Source organism: Pristiophorus japonicus, chromosome 26 (assembly GCF_044704955.1).
Source record: "Pristiophorus japonicus isolate sPriJap1 chromosome 26, sPriJap1.hap1, whole genome shotgun sequence".
Classification (NCBI taxonomy): Eukaryota; Metazoa; Chordata; class Chondrichthyes; family Pristiophoridae; genus Pristiophorus; species Pristiophorus japonicus.
In genome coordinates this window covers 8,546,215-8,566,032 of record NC_092002.1, presented here as the reverse complement: position 1 = coordinate 8,566,032, position 19,818 = coordinate 8,546,215, and the positions used below count along the sequence as shown (strand labels likewise).

Sequence of the window (19,818 nt, the reverse complement as noted above, 5' to 3'; positions counted from 1 at the left end):
CTATTGCTCCAGATTCCTGTCGGAAGCAACGTCGATGGTATGAACATCCTGGGACTGGTTGTGTTTGCCATCGTCTTTGGAATCGCTCTGCGGAAACTCGGGCCCGAGGGGCAGAACCTGATCAGCTTCTTCAGCTCCTTCAACGAGGCCACCATGATCCTGGTCGAGTGGATCATGTGGTAAGTATGGCTTCTCGCCCGTACTGTGTCTTGGTCTCCAGTGGTTCTGTGCCACAGTGCAGTGTGGGAACACCTGTGAATCCCTCGGACTGTGTCATTGTCGCACGGACCAGGCAAAGGTGTGTGTGTGTGTGTGTGTGTGTGTGCGCGTGCGCAAGAAAGCAAGAAAATCGTGCATTTATATAGCGCCTTTCACGTCTCGATGCGCTTTATAGTCAATGAAATCCTTTTGGAGTGTAGTCACTGTTGTAATGAAGGAAACGTGGCAGTCAATTTGCGCACAGCAAGCTCCCACAAACACCAGTGTGATTATGACCAAATAATGCATTTTTGTTGTGTTGCTTGAGGGATAAATATTGGCCCCAGGACACCGGGGAGAACTCCCCTGCTCTTCTTCGAAATAGTGGGCGTGGGATCTTTTACGTCCACCTGAGAGGACCTCTGTTTAACGTCTCATCCGAACGACTGCACCTGCGACAGTGCAGCACTCCCTCAGCACTGCACTGGGAGTGTCAGCCTAGATTTTGTGTGTTCAAATCCCTGGAGTGGGACTTGAACCCACAACCGTCTGACTCACAGGCGCGGGTGCTGCCCACAGCTGACACCTAGATCAATCCTGGTTTCCACAGCGATTCACTGCCGATGCTCCCTGGCGCAGGTACTGGAATAACGACCATTTGGACAAGCTACTGGAGCCTAGTGAGCGCACCAGATCTCAGCAGGAAGGGTCAGGGGAGAAGAATAGAATTTCTGTATTTTTGGAACATTAATTCTAGGGATATAGGCGTTGCTGGCAAGGCCAGTATTTATTGCCTAACCCTTGTGTAATGTGTGCACCTGTGAGCATGCTCACGGGCTTGTGGAGCTCATGCACTGTGAGTGGCTTAGCCAGCCACGTGATGTTCAGAAGACTTAATAAAACCCCAGCCAGCTGGGTACAGGTTCCCCACGATGAGACGTGCAGTTGTGAGCCTGGTAGATGAACTGGTTGTGTTCAATATTGATTGTTAAACCTTTGCTAATAAACCAGCTAGTTCTTCGCAGCAAATGTGTAGCTGTGAATTCTTAAGCAAAGAACCCACGGAGCAAATACACTGCAGCCTTGTTACCCTCGAGAAGGTGGTGGTGAGCCGCCACCTTGAACCGCTGCAGTCCCGTGTGGTGAAGGTGCCCCCACAGTGCCATTGCTTGGGGAATTCCAGCGACGATGAAGGAACAGCCGATTTATTTCCAAGTCGGGTTGGTGTGTGACTGGGAGGGGAACGTGGAGGTGGTGGTGTTCCCATGCGCCTGCTGCCCTTGGCCTTCTAGGCGGTAGAGGTCGCGGGTTTGGGAGGTGCTGCCGAAGAAGCCTTGGCGAGTTGCTGTGGGGCATCATGTAGATGGTACACACTGCAGCCAGCGGTGGTGGAGGAGGTGAGAGATGGTGTGTGCCCGCTGGGTGCCAGTACTTTGCCAGGATGGCCATTATTCAGAATCATGGATTTGTTGACAGTGGATCTAAGCATGCACTCCCTCTCATTCTTCTGAATTCCAATGATAGCAGGGCAAAGTCCATAGGACAACACTGCTTTGTGTTTTAAAAGCAAAGAGTGGACATAAATTTTATAACAAGTTTTTCTCTTTCTATCAAAGTTTTATTAAAGTTTGCTGTTGGTAACTTGGATGAGACACAAGTATTTAAAAGTCCAAGGCCTGGCATAGAGTAGACGTTGGATGTGCTGTGATGCCATGATTCCGAACCTTACTCACCCGAATCCTTTAACCGTGGAAAGGTTGAGATCAACTCACTTGGCAGGGCCCAGAGGTTGAATCCTGCAACCATAAAGAAATAAAGACTTGCATTTATATATCGCCTTTCATGACCACCGGACATCTCAAAGCGCTTTACAGCCAATGAAGTACTTTTGGAGTGTACTCACTGTTGTAATGTAGGAAACGCGGCAGCCAATTTGTGCACAGCAAGCTCCCACAAACGGCAATGTGATAATGACCCAGATAGACTGTTATGTTGATTGAGGGATAAATATTGGCCCCAGGACACCGGGGAGAACTCCCCTGCTCTTCTTCGAAATAGTGTCACGGGATCTTTTACATCCACCTGAGAGGGCAGACGGGGCCTCGGTTTAACGTCTCATCCGAAAGACGACACCTCTGACAGTGCGGCACTCCCTCAGCACTGCACTGGGAGTGTCGGCCTAGATTTATGTGCTCAAGTCCCTGGACTTGAGCACATAAATCTAGGCCGACGCTCCCAGTGGCTCCATTAAATGACGATTTGGCGCAGATGGTATGCTTTTACTCTGAGTGTATGTACACTCGGTAAGGAATGGAATGGCATGCGAGTGTCTGTGTCAACCGGACTGCTCTTTGTGTTCGCTCCTTCCCCTCCTCCCCCCACCCCTCCCGCCCTCTTCTCTTGTTCAGTCTTCCATCACATCCAACGTCTACTCTATGCCAGACCTTGGACTTTCAAATACTTGTGTCTCATCCAAGTTACCAACAGCAAACTTTAATAAAACTTTGATAGAAAGATTAAAAACTTGGTATAAAATTTATGTCCACTCTTTGCTTTTAAAACACAAAGCAGTGTTGTCCTGTGGACTTTGCCCCGCTATCATTGGAATTCAGAAGAATGAGAGGCGAGCTTATCGAAACGTATAAGATTATGAGGGGGGCTTGACAAGGTGGGTGCAGAGAGGATGTTTCCACTGATGGGGGAGACTAGAACTAGGGGGCATGATCTTAGAATAAGGGGCCACCCATTTAAAACTGAGATGAGGAGAAATTTCCTCTGAGGGTTGTAAATCTGTGGAATTCGCTGCCTCAGCGAGCTGAGGAAGCTGGGACATTGAATATGTTTAAGACAGAAATAGACAGTTTCTTAAACAATAAGGGGCTATGGGGAGCGGGCAGGGAAGTGGAGCTGAGTCCATGATCGAATCAGCCATGATCGTATTAAATGGCAGAGCTCGAGGGACTATATGGCCTACTCCTGCTCCTAGTTATGTTCTTATCATGGGCCAAGCCTTTGTTTAAAGTTTGTTATCGGGCTATTGGTAAGGCTTTATTTTTCCATCTGTGGTTGCCCTGACATGGTATTGTAGTGGTGTGGGTGTGCCTTGTAGTGATTGCACAACTTGAGGGTGGCTGCTGGGACACTTGGGAGCGTTGTGAGTCCCCCTCCCTCCCTCAGTGTGAGCTGCAGTCACGTGTACGTCTCCGGGGGGGGCGAGTTAGCAGAGACGCGGATGCAACAGCGCCACGCCCCACCCCCCCCCCCCCCCCCCCACCTTCAGATGCTAATGCCCAGGGCTGCCGATGGTGTCATCAGTGTGCCTGCTGTCTTTTCGCCCCGCGGCAGAAATGGGACGGAGTCCCGTGAGGCTGTGGCAGGCGATGTCAGCGCCAGCCTCGCTCGTCACGAATCGGGCCGCATGTGTAGGCCCAGACCGGTTTAGGGTGGCAGCTTCCCTCTCCCCGAGGGGCACCAGGTGAACCAGCTAGCTGGGTTTTCACAATAATCCAGCAGCTTTTCATGCTCAAATGACCCGATTTATTGAATTCACTTTCCCGACTTGCCACCACGGGGGGGGATTGAACCGCCAAACTCGAGGTCGCTAGCCCAGGGTCAGAGCCAGCGCTGACCCCTGACCTCTTGTACAGGAAACGTCCATTTGAAGAGAGTATAAAACTGATGTCGGTTGGGGACCAGTTGTACGAATATAACGATGTGACGGAAGTTGAGAGCGTGTTCAGACTGCGTGGCGCTGCGACGTTCCCCCGGCAACGTCCTCAAGCCTGCCCCGAAAGGAAGTGGAGTGCGCGACATTGTGCATCACTTCCTGTCCGGGGCGGTAAGTCCAATTTTGCTTCCGGGGCTGGACTTTTGCACTGGGCACAGAATGTATGGCCTCGGAAAGGTTACCGCCCCAACTGGGGCCATATGCAATTTCGGCCCCCGAGATGTTGGACCAGATAAACAGCCACTCGACCAATTATTTAGGGTAGCTTTCCAAACCTTTATTATGAATTATTTGAGTGCCTTTTTAACTGACCGTTTTTCCTATCGTTGTGGTTCTTCTATCAGTCTTAAGATGGATGCTTTGGAACAACGATACATGTAGTTAATTATCAGTATCCATGAGTCTGTTATTAAAAGGATAACGGTTATCCAATAACCAGTGTAACGTAAGAATTCAACGGTGTAGTCCAGGCTTGGGGGCTGTTTTGTCCACAGGCCCCAGTAGCTGCCTTTACCAGGCACAAGTCCGGAGTGTGATGGAACACTCTCCACTTGCCTGGATGAGTTGCAGCTCCAACAACACAACGAGAAGCTCGACACCATCCAGGACAAAGCAGCCCGTTTGATTGGCACCCCATCCACCACCGTCAACATTCACTCCCTCCACCACCGGCGCCCCCTGGCTGCAGTGTGCACCGTCTACAAGATGCACTGCGGCAACTCGCCAAGGCTTCTTCGGCAGCACCTCCCAAACCCGCGACCTCTACCCCCTAGAAGGACAAGGGCAGCAGGCGCATGGGAACACAACCACCTCCACGTTCCCCTCCCAGTCACACACCATCCTGACTTGGAAATATATCATCCGTTCCTTCATCGTCGCTGGGTCAAAATCCTGGAACTCCCTCCCTAACAGCACTGTGGGAGCACCTTCACCACACGGACTGCAGCGGTTCAAGAAGGGGGCTCACCACCACCTTCTCAAGGGGCAATTAGGGACGGGCAATAAATGCCGGCCTTGCCAGCGACGCCCACATCCTGAGAACGAATATTTTAAAAAAAATTAACGCCATGTTCTTTCCTCGTCAGGTACGCACCTTTCGGTATCATGTTCCTGGTTGCCGGGAAGATTGTGGAGATGAAAGATGTCCTCCTGCTCTTCACCAGCCTCGGGAAGTACATCTGCTGCTGCATTGTGGGGCACGCCATCCACGGGTTAATTGTGCTGCCCTTCATCTATTTTGTCTTCACACGGAAAAACCCCTACAGCTTCCTGTGGGGTATCTTCACAGCCCTGGCCACTGCCTTCGGAACTGCCTCCAGGTAGGTCGCAGACCCAGATGGAGAAAACGTGGGATTATTTGTTTGTCCGGGCCCTGGGACGCCTTAGAGCACTTTACAGCTCACGAAGTGCTTTGTGAAGTCCGCTTACTGTTGTAATGTGGGAAACGCGGCAGCCAATTTGCACACAGCGAGCTCCAGCAATGTGATAGTCACCCAGATACATCTCAGAAGGAGGCTGTCCGGCCCATCATGCCTGAGCTAGCTCTACTAAAGAGCGATCCAATGAGTCCCACTCACCCGCTCTTTCTCCATAGCCCCGCAGTTTAAGTGACTGCTTCTAGCGGGACAGTCAAGGCTGTTCCTGGCCTCTTGCCACATCTGCAAGTGTCCTCTGCAGCAGTGGTCACTGGATGGTGACCAGGAGCAGGAATCCCGGGACTGATATTTACTCTTTATGCATGTGTGTGTGCGCGCGTGTATATGTGTGTGTGTGTGTGCGCGCGTGTATATGTGTGTGTGTGCGCGCGTGTATATGTGTGTGTGTGCGCGCGTGTATATGTGTGTGTGTGCGCGTGTATGTGTATGTGTGTGTGTGTGTGTGTTGGATGAGGGTTAAATATTGGGCCCAGGACACCAGGAAGAACTCCCCTGCTTCAAAATAGTGGCCTCGGGATCTTTTATGTCCACTTGAGAGAGCAGTTGGGGCCTCGGTTTAACGTCTCATCCGAAAGGCGGCACCTCCGACTGCACTGGAAGTGTCAGCCTGGATTATGTGCTCAAGTCCCTGGAGTGCGGCTTGAACCCACAATGTTCTGACTGCGAGGCGAGAGAGAGGATGCTGCCCACTGAGCCACGACTGACATTATTATGCTGAATTCAGACCCGATTTGATGTGCTTTTTTAAAAAAATGGAACTTCCGGTCTCTTTCCCTTCCATCACTCTCACCCCCTCCCTCCCTCTCTGTCTCTCTCTCTCTCGCTCTCTCTCCCTCCCCCCAGCTCTGCCACATTGCCCCTCATGATGAAGTGCGTGGAAGAAAATAACGGTGTCAGCAAGCAAATCAGCCGTTTCATTCTGCCCATCGGTGCGACGGTTAACATGGATGGTGCCGCCCTCTTCCAGTGTGTAGCTACCGTGTTCATCGCCCAGCTCAACAATGCCTCGCTCAACTTTGTCCAGATTATCACCATACTGTGAGTATTGACCACAATTATCAGTAGCGCCCAATTTATCTTTTTTACCCAGCGAGTTGTCATGATCTGGAATGTAATACCCGCCCATTCAATGGGCAGTGGAAGCAGACTAAATAACATTCAGAAGGAAATTGGATTAATACTCGAAAAAGAAAAATTTGCAAGGGTTCATGGAATCATAGAACCATAGAAATTTACACAACGGAAGGAGGCCCCGCCGGCCGACAAAGAGCTACCCAGCCTAATCCCACTTTCCAGCTCTCGGTCCGTAGCCCTGTCGGTTACGGCACTTCAAGTGCACATCCAAGTACTTTTTAAATGCGGTGAGGGTTTCTGCCTCTACCACCCTTTCAGGCAGTGAGTTCCATAAGAACATAAGAAATAGGAGCAGGAGTCGGCCATTCGGCCCCTCGAGCCTGCACCGCCATTCAATAAGATCATGGCTGATCTGATCTTGGCCTCAACTCCACTTCCCTGCTCGCAACCCTCGACTCCCTTATCGTTCCAAAATCTGTCTATCTCCACCTTAAATATATTCAATGACCCAGCCTCCACAGCGCTCTGGGGCAGAGAATTCCACAGATTCACCACCCTCAGAGAGAAGAAATTCCTCCTCATCTCTGTTTTAAATGGGCGACCCCTTACTCTGAAACGATGCCCCCCTAGTTCTAGATTCCCCCACGAGGTGAAACATCTTCTCTGCGTCGACCCTGTCAAGCCCCCTCAGAATCTTATAGGTTTCAGTGGTTGAGCAGGTTGGGCCTATACTCATCGGGGTTTAGAAGAACGAGAGGGGATCTGATAAAAACAGATAGTAAAAGCTTTTACAGATATATAAAACGGAAAAGAGTGACTAAAGTAAATGTTGGTCCCTTAGAAGATGAAAAGGGGGATTTAATAATGGGAAATATGGAAATGGCTGAGACCTTAAACAATTATTTTGCTTCCGTCTTCACAGTGGAAGACACAAAAACCATGCCAAAAATTGCTGGTCATAGGAATGTGGGAAGGGAGGACCTTGAGACAATCACTATCACTAGGGAGGTAGTGCTGGACAGACTAATGGGACTGAAGGTAGACAAGTCCCCTGGTCCTGATGAAATGCATCCCAGGGTATTAAAAGAGATGGCGGAAGTTATAGCAGATGCATTTGTTATAATCTACCAAAATTCTCTGGACTCTGGGGAGGTACCAGCGGATTGGAGAGCAGCTAATGTAACGCCTATGTTTAAAAAAGGGGGCAGGCAAAAGGCAGGTAACTATAGGCCGGTTAGTTTAACATCTGTAGTGGGGAAAATGCTTGAAACTATCATTAAGGAAGAAATAGCGGGACATCTGGATAGGAATAGTGCAATCAAGCAGACGCAGCATGGATTCATGAAGAGGAAATCATGTTTAACTAACTTACTGGAATTCTTTGAGGATATAACGCGCATGGTGGATAGAGGTGTACCGATGGATGTGGTGTATTTAGATTTCCAAAAGGCATTCGATAAGGTGCCACACAAAAGGTTACTGCAAAAGATAAAGGTACGTGGAGTCAGAGGAAATGTATTAGCATGGATAGAGAATTGGCTGGCGAACAGAAAGCAGAGAGTCGGGATAAATGGGTCCTTTTCCGGTTGGAAATCAGTGGTTAGTGGTGTGCCACAGGGATCAGTACTGGGACCACAACTGTTTACAATATACATAGATGACCTAGAAGAGGGGACAGAGTGCAGTGCAACAAAATTTGCAGATGACACTAAGATTAGTGGGAAAGCGGGTTGTGTAGAGGACTCAGAGAGGCTGCAAGGAGATTTGGATAGGTTAAGCGAATGGGCTAAGGTTTGGCAGATGGAATACAATGTCGGAAAGTGTGAGGTCATCCACCTTGGGGGAAAAAAAACAGTAAAAGGGAATATTATTTGAATGGGGAGAAATTACAACATGCTGTGGTGCAGAGGGACCTGGGGGTCCTTGTGCATGAAACTCTTTTTGGTCCATGAAACCCAAAAGGTTAGTTTGCAGGTGCAGCAGGTAATCAGGAAGGCAAATGGAATGTTGGCCTTCATTGCGAAAGGGATGGAGTACAAAAGTAGGGAGGTCCTGCTGCAACTGTACAGGGTATTGGTAAGGCCGCACCTGGAGTACTGCGTGCAGTTTTGGTCACCTTACTTAAGGAAGGATATACTAGCTTTGGAAGGGGTACAGAGACGATTCACTCGGCTGATTCGAGAAATGAGGGGGTTACCTTATGATGATAGATTGAGTAGACTGGGTCTTTACTCCTTGGAGATCAGAAGGATGAGGGGTGATCTTATAGAAACATTTAAAATCATGAAAGGGATAGACAAGTTAGAGGCAGAGAGGTTGTTTCCATTGGTGGGGGAGACTAGAACTAGGGGGCACAGCCTCAAAATACGGAGGAGCCAATTTAAAACCGAGTTGAGAAGGAATTTCTTCTCCCAGAGGGTTGTGAATCTGTGGAATTCTCTGCCCAAGGAAGCAGTTGAGGCTGGCTCATTGAATGTTTTCAAGTCAAAGATAGATAGATTTTTAAGCAATAAGGGAATTAAGTGTTACGGGGAGAGGGCGGGTAAGTGGAGCTGAGTCCACGACCAGATCAGCCATGATCTTATTGAATGGCGGAGCAGGCTCGAGGGGCTAGATGGCCTACTCCTGTTCCTAATTCTTATGTTCTTATGTTCTTATGATTGAAACTACCCAATGAGTCACAGCTGCCTCCTTCTTGCGGGTTGGGAAGACCAAGGGACTGAAGGAGTCCCAGACTGTAAGGTCCTGGGAATGAAAGGGTTGGAGTCAGGAAGGTGCGAGGCAGTGAGAAGGAAGCGTGTGTGAGACGGCCTAGCTGGAGTTTAAGAGGAACAAGAGAGCAAAGATCAAGGGAGCACTATATGCAGTAAAGAAAGAAATTCTGTAGCGCCTTTCACATCCTCTAAGTATTTTACAGTCAATTAAGTACTTTTGACTGTTGTACTGTGGTAGCAGAGGGAGACACGAACGGTTATCAAATAGGCAGGAAATACATATTTGTGCTTTTAAGAAGCCTGGTTTGATAAAACATTTGTTTACTGACTACAACCATTCACTCACACCCTAATGTCAATATTGGTTCTGATCGCAGGCCAGCCTGAACGTTTACTCGCTCCATCGATTAATTTCCCATTGATTTTGTATTTTGATCCCAGAGTTCCTTTCAACAGACTCCCCAGGACGGGGAATGCCCTTGCTCTCCCCTGTACAATGCTGTACCAGCAATACTCTGTGTACAATCTCGATCTCTGTCCACTGCCATTCATGCACTGGGAGCTGGGTCGAAAAGGACAACCCAACCAGCACTGAGCTACAGGCACCTGACGGCAATGACTGCTGCCGGCATTCAGTCCCAACGGTGCCTGTCTGCCTCTGATGCCTCACCCTACATTGAGGTTCCTCAACCGTGGAGTGCTTCACTCTCGAGTCGTTTTACGCTTTCCTTGTGTACGTGTATGTGCATGTGTGTACACCACGCGTGCATGCACACACACGCACTCATTCACAGTCTCACACAGTCGCTCTCCGCGTGCACACAGTCGCTCCCCGTGCGCGCGCGTTTAGTCGCGCTCGCCTGCAAACAGGCGCTCACCTCACCCCACCTCACTCTCACAGTTGTTGAAGTGGTTGGTTGGAACTCTGACCTTTCACCTCTGAGCTCTGTATTTGGTTGTGTTGCAATGAGGTGAAAGTGGCCTCGATGGGGAAACACGGAGCCTGGTGTTTAGGACTGGAGCCCAGGACCCCGCCTCCCCTCGTTCTAATGTTGCTGATTATTGTGTTTATTGGACAGCGTGACGGCCACTGCCTCGAGTGTGGGTGCTGCTGGGATTCCTGCGGGGGGCGTTCTCACGCTCGCCATCATCCTGGAGGCCGTGGGGCTGCCCACGAAGGAGATCTCGCTGGTGCTCGCTGTCGACTGGCTGGTGTAAGTATCCCGTCCTTCCTGCCTCTCCGTCACCAAACACGGAATTCGTTTCATTGCTCGTGTGTTTAAATCCGAACTTCATAAACTATTATAAACTTTGGTCAGATCGCCCATGCTTCCTTTTGCAATGTGTCTATGTTTCCCTCCTCAAACTCTCTCTCCTTCTCTCACTCTCTCTCTCTCCCCTCACCCTCTCCTCACCCTTTCTCTCTCCTCACCCTTTCTCTCTCCTCACCCTTTCTCTCTCCTCACCCTTTCTCTCTCCTCACCCTTTCTCTCTCCTCACCCTTTCTCTCTCCTCACCCTTTCTCTCTCCTCACCCTTTCTCTCTCCTCACCCTTTCTCTCTCCTCACCTGTTCTCTCTCTCTCTCCTCACCCTTTCTCTCTCACCCTTTCTTTCCTCACCCTTTCTTTCCTCACCCTTTCTTTCCTCACCCTCTCCCGCTCTCGCTCCTCACTCTCTCGCTCTCGCTCCTCACTCTCTCGCTCTCGCTCCTCGCCCTCTCCCGCTCTCGCTCCTCTCCCGCTCTCGCTCCTCTCCCGCTCTCGCTCCTCACCCTCTCTCGCTCCTCGCCCTCTCTCGCTCCTCGCCCTCTCTCGCTCCTCGCCCTCTCTCGCTCCTCCCCCTCTCTCGCTCCTCCCCCTCTCTCGCTCCTCCCCCTCTCTCGCTCCTCCCCCTCTCTCGCTCCTCCCCCTCTCTCGCTCCTCACCCTCTCTCGCTCCTCACCCTCTCTCGCTCCTCACCCTCTCTCGCTCCTCACCCTCTCTCGCTCCTCCCTCTCTCGCTCTCGCTCCTCTCTCGCTCTCGCTCCTCGCCCTCTCTCGCTCCTCGCCCTCTCTCGCTCCTCGCCCTCTCTCGCTCCTCGCCCTCTCTCGCTCCTCGCCCTCTCTCGCACCTCACCCTCTCTCGCTCCTCCCTCTCTCGCTCCTCACCCTCTCTCGCTCCTCACCCTCTCTCGCTCCTCACCCTCTCTCGCTCCTCACCCTCTCTCGCTCCTCACCCTCTCTCGCTCCTCACCCTCTCTCGCTCCTCACCCCTCACCCTCTCTCGCTCCTCGCCCTCTCTCGCTCCTCGCCCTCTCTCGCTCCTCGCCCTCTCTCGCTCTCGCTCCTCTCTCGCTCCTCGCCCTCTCTCGCTCCTCACCCTCTCTCGCTCCTCCCTCTCTCGCTCTCGCTCCTCTCTCGCTCTCGCTCCTCACCCTCTCTCGCTCCTCACCCTCTCTCGCTCCTCACTCTCTCGCTCCTCACTCTCTCGCTCCTCACTCTCTCGCTCCTCACTCTCTCGCTCCTCACTCTCTCGCTCCTCACTCTCTCGCTCCTCACTCTCTCGCTCCTCACTCTCTCGCTCCTCACTCTCTCGCTCCTCACTCTCTCGCTCCTCACTCTCTCGCTCCTCACTCTCTCGCTCCTCGCCCGCTCTCGCTCCTCACTCTCTCGCTCCTCACTCTCTCGCTCCTCGCCCGCTCTCGCTCCTCACTCTCTCGCTCCTCACTCTCTCGCTCCTCACTCTCTCGCTCCTCACTCTCTCGCTCCTCACTCTCTCGCTCCTCACTCTCTCGCTCCTCACTCTCTCGCTCCTCGCCCGCTCTCGCTCCTCGCCCTCTCTCGCTCCTCGCCCCCTCTCGCTCCTCGCCCCCTCTCGCTCCTCGCCCCCTCTCGCTCCTCGCCCCCTCTCGCTCCTCGCCCTCTCTCGCTCCTCGCCCTCTCTCGCTCCTCGCCCTCTCTCGCTCCTCGCCCTCTCTCGCTCCTCGCCCTCTCTCGCTCCTCGCCCTCTCTCGCTCCTCACTCTCTCGCTCCTCACTCTCTCGCTCCTCACTCTCTCGCTCCTCACTCTCTCGCTCCTCACTCTCTCGCTCCTCACTCTCTCGCTCCTCACTCTCTCGCTCCTCACTCTCTCGCTCCTCAGTCTCTCGCTCCTCACCCCCTCTCGCTCCTCGCCCTCTCTCGCTCCTCGCCCTCTCTCGCTCCTCACCCTCTCTCGCTCCTCACCCTCTCTCGCTCCTCACTCTCTCGCTCCTCACTCTCTCGCTCCTCGCCCTCTCTCGCTCCTCGCTCGCTCCTCGCCCGCTCTCGCTCCTCGCCCGCTCTCGCTCCTCGCCCTCTCTCGCTCCTCGCCCCCTCTCGCTCCTCGCCCCCTCTCGCTCCTCGCCCCCTCTCGCTCCTCGCCCCCTCTCGCTCCTCGCCCCCTCTCGCTCCTCGCCCCCTCTCGCTCCTCGCCCCCTCTCGCTCCTCGCCCCCTCTCGCTCCTCGCCCCCTCTCGCTCCTCGCCCCCTCTCGCTCCTCGCCCCCTCTCGCTCCTCGCCCCCTCTCGCTCCTCGCCCCCTCTCGCTCCTCGCCCCCTCTCGCTCCTCACCCTCTCTCGCTCCTCACCCTCTCTCGCTCCTCACCCTCTCTCGCTCCTCACCCTCTCTCGCTCCTCACCCTCTCTCGCTCCTCACCCTCTCTCGCTCCTCACCCTCTCTCGCTCCTCACCCTCTCTCGCTCCTCACCCTCTCTCGCTCCTCACCCTCTCTCGCTCCTCACCCTCTCTCGCTCCTCGCTCGCTCCTCGCCCGCTCTCGCTCCTCGCCCGCTCTCGCTCCTCGCCCGCTCTCGCTCCTCGCCCGCTCTCGCTCCTCGCCCGCTCTCGCTCCTCGCCCCCTCTCGCTCCTCGCCCCCTCTCGCTCCTCGCCCCCTCTCGCTCCTCGCCCCCTCTCGCTCCTCGCCCCCTCTCGCTCCTCGCCCCCTCTCGCTCCTCGCCCCCTCTCGCTCCTCGCCCCCTCTCGCTCCTCGCCCCCTCTCGCTCCTCGCCCCCTCTCGCTCCTCGCCCCCTCTCGCTCCTCGCCCCCTCTCGCTCCTCGCCCCCTCTCGCTCCTCGCCCCCTCTCGCTCCTCGCCCCCTCTCGCTCCTCGCCCCCTCTCGCTCCTCGCCCCCTCTCGCTCCTCGCCCCCTCTCGCTCCTCGCCCCCTCTCGCTCCTCGCCCCCTCTCGCTCCTCGCCCCCTCTCGCTCCTCGCCCCCTCTCGCTCCTCGCCCCCTCTCGCTCCTCGCCCCCTCTCGCTCCTCGCCCCCTCTCGCTCCTCGCCCCCTCTCGCTCCTCGCCCCCTCTCGCTCCTCGCCCCCTCTCGCTCCTCGCCCCCTCTCGCTCCTCGCCCCCTCTCGCTCCTCGCCCCCTCTCGCTCCTCGCCCCCTCTCGCTCCTCGCCCCCTCTCGCTCCTCGCCCCCTCTCGCTCCTCGCCCCCTCTCGCTCCTCGCCCCCTCTCGCTCCTCGCCCCCTCTCGCTCCTCGCCCCCTCTCGCTCCTCGCCCCCTCTCGCTCCTCGCCCCCTCTCGCTCCTCGCCCCCTCTCGCTCCTCGCCCCCTCTCGCTCCTCGCCCCCTCTCGCTCCTCGCCCCCTCTCGCTCCTCGCCCCCTCTCGCTCCTCACCCTCTCTCGCTCCTCACCCTCTCTCGCTCCTCACCCTCTCTCGCTCCTCACCCTCTCTCGCTCCTCACCCTCTCTCGCTCCTCACCCTCTCTCGCTCCTCACCCTCTCTCGCTCCTCACCCTCTCTCGCTCCTCACCCTCTCTCGCTCCTCACCCTCTCTCGCTCCTCACCCTCTCTCGCTCCTCACCCTCTCTCGCTCCTCACCCTCTCTCGCTCCTCACTCTCTCGCTCCTCACTCTCTCGCTCCTCACTCTCTCGCTCCTCACTCTCTCGCTCCTCACTCTCTCGCTCCTCACTCTCTCGCGCCTCACTCTCTCGCGCCTCACTCTCTCGCGCCTCACTCTCTCGCGCCTCACTCTCTCGCGCCTCACTCTCTCGCGCCTCACTCTCTCGCGCCTCACTCTCTCGCTCCTCACTCTCTCGCTCCTCACTCTCTCGCTCCTCACTCTCTCGCTCCTCACTCTCTCGCTCCTCACTCTCTCGCTCCTCACTCTCTCGCTCCTCACTCTCTCGCTCCTCACTCTCTCGCTCCTCACTCTCTCGCTCCTCACTCTCTCGCTCCTCACTCTCTCGCTCCTCACTCTCTCGCTCCTCCCTCTCTCGCTCCTCCCTCTCTCGCTCCTCCCTCGCCCCCTCTCGCTCCTCGCCCCCTCTCGCTCTCGCTCCTCGCCCCCTCTCGCTCTCGCTCCTCGCCCCCTCTCGCTCTCGCTCCTCGCCCCCTCTCGCTCCTCGCCCGCTCTCGCTCTCGCTCCTCGCCCGCTCTCGCTCTCGCACCCTCTCTCACGCTCTCTCCTGCACCCTCTCTATCCTCCCCCCATATCTCTCTATCCTTCCTCTTCCCTCCCCCCCAATTTGCTGGGTTACAGTTCCAGGTGGGCTCGACCCCCTTCAGTACCGTATGCCAAGTGACCTTTCCCAATACGTGCCCTGTTGGCAGGCTATGTGGCCAGAGGGGGCTTCGTCATGGAGCCGGAGCTTGACCTCACCGGCTATCCTTTCCCCAATCTGGAGAGAGCGAGTGAACCCTGGCTGATTACCCTGCCACCCAGGGGTACTGAGGCAAATAGTAGCAGCTGTATCTTCCCCAACCCCCCCACCCCCCGCAATTGGTGCAGACCAGTTGACTCGGCAATGGCCAGGAATTAACCCCTTGCCGTCTGGCCTCGATGCCCGTACAGGTTGGGGTCCTTGGGGTCGGAATTGCCGCTTTGTGTCGGGCCAGTTAGCATTGGCGGCCGGCGATGAAGGTTTTTCGCCCAGGCCCAGCGGCGCATGCACGGTCATGACATCATCGCCATGCACACCAACCCCTTATCGTCCTGCGCAAACCCCTTTGCACCCCGCAGGGGAAATTGCCCAAGATTTTCGTTGCGAGAGGCTGTGGTGCCTGAGGCGCCCTGGCTGCCCTTAAAGGGGAGGTGGCGCCGCCGTGGGTGCCATCTTTTTTGTGATGACTGACTTTTCAGTCGGTCCAGCAATGGCGGTTGCACCACAGATCAGCGCCCCCCCCTCCCCTTGGATTCCCAGCCGAGACCCTCCCTGGTGGCCCAGTGGGCGGCACTGAAGTTGCTGCTCACATTGCAGTGGCCTTCCCCTTTAAGAGAAGGGGAGGGATGTTGCGACGCGCCGTCGTGACGCTGACATAGGTAGCGGGGCGCTGAGCAGTGGGGGCCGCAAGAACGCATGGTTACTGCCCCCAACATCGGTGCAAAAGTAACATCCAATTCGAATGATGTGCTCTGAACCTATTGCGGGGATATTCCGTCTCCCGAGTGCCTTTATTCCAATGCCGAGTTGGCCTATCTCGACCGAGACAGTTGGCAGCGCCCCGGAGGTGAGAAAGGGAGGCAAATCACCCAGAAATCCCGCTGTTGGGCACTAACCAGTGACCCTTGCACCTCACCAATCCCCCCCCCGACCCCCCAAACTGGCCCCGGTCTGCCAACCCAGACTGAAAAGTGAACGCTGAGCGAGGGCTCATTTGGGCTCGGCAGCGATGCCCGCTACAGTCAAATAACCAGCACTCGCCACGCCCCCTCCCCCTCCCTGCTGAGGACCGCAGGAATGGGATGGAAACCGTACCCCACAGGGTGGGGAGTGGGAGCGAGCTGGCTCTTTGCTGTTCAGGGCGAGCCCGCTTATGCCGCCATTTTGTAACGTGTGTTTTTTTTTGTCGTTGCAGGGATCGTACCTGCACGGTCATCAACGTGGAGGGCGACGCATTTGGCGCCGGCCTCCTGCAGAGTTTCGCGGACAAGGAGGCAGCCAGGCAGGGCGTGCAGGAGCTGACCGAGGTGAAGACGGAAGCACCGGCGCCGGGCAAGTCGGAAGACGAAGGCGTGCCCCTCATCAAGAAGGACGCGCAGTTGAGCTTGGAAACGGGGGTCAGCTCCCTGGAGAAGGAGTCGGTGATGTGAGGCCTTCTGTGGATCAGAGTTTCCATGCCTGGACAAATACTTCAGAACCTCCTGCACACCTACTGAGAAAATCGGAAGTATCTCCAACCCCCTTTCCCCCCCCCCCCCCCCCCCCCCATCTCCCACAGCGTGACGGGGGTGAATTAGTTTTTTTTTGTGAGAAGCCAGTGACGATATGTCGTATTATTTCCCCTCTTTCCATTTCCCCATCCACTGGCCGAGCTACCATACGTGCCTGAGGCCTAGCGGTTACAAAATCCAAACTTCCACGATCGGCTACGGGGGGGGGCGGGGGGATTCTGAGTCGAGCATCCACCGTTGACCATGTACATTGGGTGCTTTTTGTTCAACTGGACGTGAAGCAACTGGTCTCCACACACAAGAACCCAAGTGTGACTTCTAGGCCCGTTGTATATTGACACTGCCTTCAGCGGGGGCTGCCATTTTTGTTCCTGATTTTACACGGTCCCGTGATTCCCCCTTTTGTGCCGTGTACGTCACCACAGCTGTGCTGTGGCTTTCTGTTGAGAGTTTTAGTGTTGAAGGGATCTGGGCTTCTTTTATGTTTGCGGGGAGAGGGGGAGGGAGCTGAGATTAATACTCCAAGCAATCGATCTCTATCCCCCATCTTCCTCCGTGGTACGGGATTTTTTTTTGTGGGGGGTGGAGGGGAGGGGAGGAGGAGGGTGATGATTTGGGGGAATAGGGGGTAGGGAATTAAACAAACACTAGCAATGATACAACGCCTCATTGAGTCTTGCGTGCTGGCCCGTTTTGGAGTGTAGTGGCTGTCGTGTGGGTGAAAGTTCCTCTCTGTGGCCAGGCAGCTTCCTGCTCTAGCCGAACATCAGCTGTGGCCTAGTGAGCAATGCTCTCGCCTCCGAGTCAGGATGATGTAGGTTTAAAAGTCCCGCTCCTGAGACTACACCACGCAATCTCAGCTGATGTTGTCAGCACAGCATCTGTACAATCTTGAGGGAGGTATCATCATCATAGGCAGTCCCTCAGAATCGAGGAAGACTTGCTTCCACTCTAAAAATGAGTTCTTAGGTGACTGAACAGTCCAATACAGGAATTACAGTCTCTGTCACTGATGGGACAAACAGTAGTTGAGGGAAAGGGTGGGTGGGACTGGTTTGCCGCATGCTCCTTCCGCTGCCTGCGCTTGGTTTCTGCACGCTCTCGGCGACGAGACTCGAGGTGCTCAGCGCCCTCCCGGATGCACTTCCTCCACTTAGGGCGGTCTTTGGCCAGGGACTCCCAGGTGTCGGTGGGGATGTTGCATTTTATCAATGAGGCTTTTTGAGGGCGTCCTTGAAACGTTTCCTCTGCACACCTGGGGCTCGCTTGCCGTGAAGGAGTTCCGAGTAAAGCGCTTGCTTTGGGAGTCTCGTGTCAGGCGTGCGAACAATGTGGCCCTGCCCAGCGGAGCTGGTCGAGTGTGGAGGGAGTGCCGCACTGCTGGAGGTGCAGTTTTATTCGGATGAGATGTTAAACCCGTGCTCCCGTCTGCCCTCTCGGGTTACGGCCACTTTTTTGAAGAGGAGCTTGTGGGGGAGTTCTCCCCAGTGTCCTGCGGCCGATACTTATCCCTCAATAAACATCACGAACAAAACCGATGATCTGGGTCATTATCGCATTGCTGTGTGTGGGAGCTTGCTGTGTGCAAATTGACTGCTGCATTTCCCACATTACAACACTGATGACACTCCAAAAAGTATCTCATTGGCTGTGAAACGCTTTGGGACGTTTTGAGGTCATGTAAATACAAGTTCTTGGGCATCTCATTTCCCAGATTTCTCTTAAAGGGGAGGGGGATCACTGTATCTGTAACATCACTTGCAAACTTGGATCTTGGTCAGAAGAAACCCACCCCTTTGGAAATCTATAAATGTACAGTGACAAATAAAGATGTGAATCATTACATAACGGGGCGGTCGGAGAGAATTTGAAACTTGGAAGTGTTAGGAAGATAGGTTTCTGTTTCTTGGAGTGTTTTCCTCAGATTTCATTTTTATTTTAAAAAAACTTGTAATATATATAGCATTTGTGATCTGGAAAGGGTTCACTGTTGACTGGAACAGACTTTTTTTTTAAATCCCATACGTTTGGACTTGTGAACCGAGCTGATGTTTTATTTCGGGAGTCCCTTAGCATGAAGGTCAGGAGTTGCCAACTCTCCAGGATTGGTCTGGAGTCTCCAGGAATTAAAGATTGCTCTCTGGGGGGGGGCGGGGACCACTGCTGTGAGCAAACCCACCCCACCTCCGGGAGAAAAAAATAATTGTGGCATTTAAAAAAAAAAAATTAAATTGTGGGTTTCTTTTATTCGACAGTTTTGTTTACAAGTTACAAAAGTGTTGGGAGATTGTCAAAAAGGACTGTTTGACCGGGTTGGCAACCTCTGGGAATATGCCCAGTCAGAATTAGCGACCCATTGTTCAAGGTACAATCTTCACCAAAGCCTGTGGGGCGGGGCGGGTCGATGGAGGTGGAAGTGGGAGCGGGGGGGGGGAGGTGTGGAGGAGGGAGAGAAATAATAATTTTGGCTGGGTTGTTCTGTGCACATGCGCACAAGCAAGTGGTTGCTATGCCAACTGTGACGTTGGGGGGAGGGGTGCTGACTGCAAATGCTGGAGACCCCAGAACAAGTCGGTTCGCATGTGAAAGGACAAAAAAGGGCTTCATTTCAGGATTGTCGCCCCCTGGTCATGAGGACCATTAACCCGACCCTTTCGGAGGCTGACTGACCTCTGCACTTCCAGCATTTTTGTTTTGGGCGAAAAGACCAAGCACTTTGGTGGTTTTTTCCCACAACATTTTTCGTAATATTATCTCCTCACCCCCTACCTCCTGGTGGCCAGAGCCTGCTTCATCTTCCAATCAACGGAATCTTGGGGAATTTCACACACGTTTCAGGAGACTGGTAAAAGGCCTCGAGCATATTAAAGCCGGTTCCCCTTTAAACCGGAGCACACCAACCAGGAGATAAATGAGGATATATTTAACGGAATAAAGATAGCATTGCAGAATAATAGCAAGTATGAGCATTGTATGTCAGAGGAGGGGGAAGGCTAGTATTGTGTATAATGTGTGGGTTGACTTGTCAGTGGAGAGGGCAGTTTAGTACTGTGTAAATTGCAGAAATACGAAGGTGTTTTGTCTTGGCTGCAGAGTAAATATCTCAAAAGCAACGAAGAAGATTTAGTCACTGCTGCCGATGTGGAGTTTTGGCAGAAAAATGGGTCCACTGTATTCCCTAAAACACAGGGCCAATCCCACATAATTACAGAATGATACAGCATAGAAGGAGCCCGTTTGGCCCATCATGCCTGTGTCAACTCTTTGAAACAACTATCCAATTAGTCCCATTCCACCTGCTCTTTCCCCATAGCCCTGCATTTCTTTTTCCCTTTTCAAGTACATATTTTGAAATAAAATGGGAATTTAACCTATTCGCTCACTGTAAATCAGGGAGCTGTACTTTTAAGGGTTGGGTTCTTTCAAACATGGACTGTGTCTGGAGAGAGCATCTTGAGCTGTATAACACTGGGGTACAGTACTGGTGGGTACAGGTCTGTCACTGTATAACACTGGGGTACAGTACTGGTGGGTATGGGTCTGTCACTGTATAAC

General features: G+C 54.1%; 1 protein-coding gene across 1 annotated transcript in view; it reads left to right on the top strand.

Annotated features, from left to right (window-relative positions):
* The window catches only part of slc1a5 (solute carrier family 1 member 5), a 38,432-nt gene extending 21,594 nt beyond the window's left edge, over positions 1–16,838 (top strand). Inside the window, exons 4-8 of the mRNA XM_070867772.1 lie at positions 13–179; positions 5,011–5,244; positions 6,205–6,399; positions 10,229–10,363; positions 15,948–16,838. Of these exons, the coding sequence (XP_070723873.1) occupies positions 13–179; positions 5,011–5,244; positions 6,205–6,399; positions 10,229–10,363; positions 15,948–16,182 (966 nt within the window). The 3' untranslated portion in view covers positions 16,183–16,838. The remainder of the gene's footprint in view (positions 1–12; positions 180–5,010; positions 5,245–6,204; positions 6,400–10,228; positions 10,364–15,947) is intronic.
* The last annotated feature ends 2,980 nt before the right edge of the window (positions 16,839–19,818 follow it).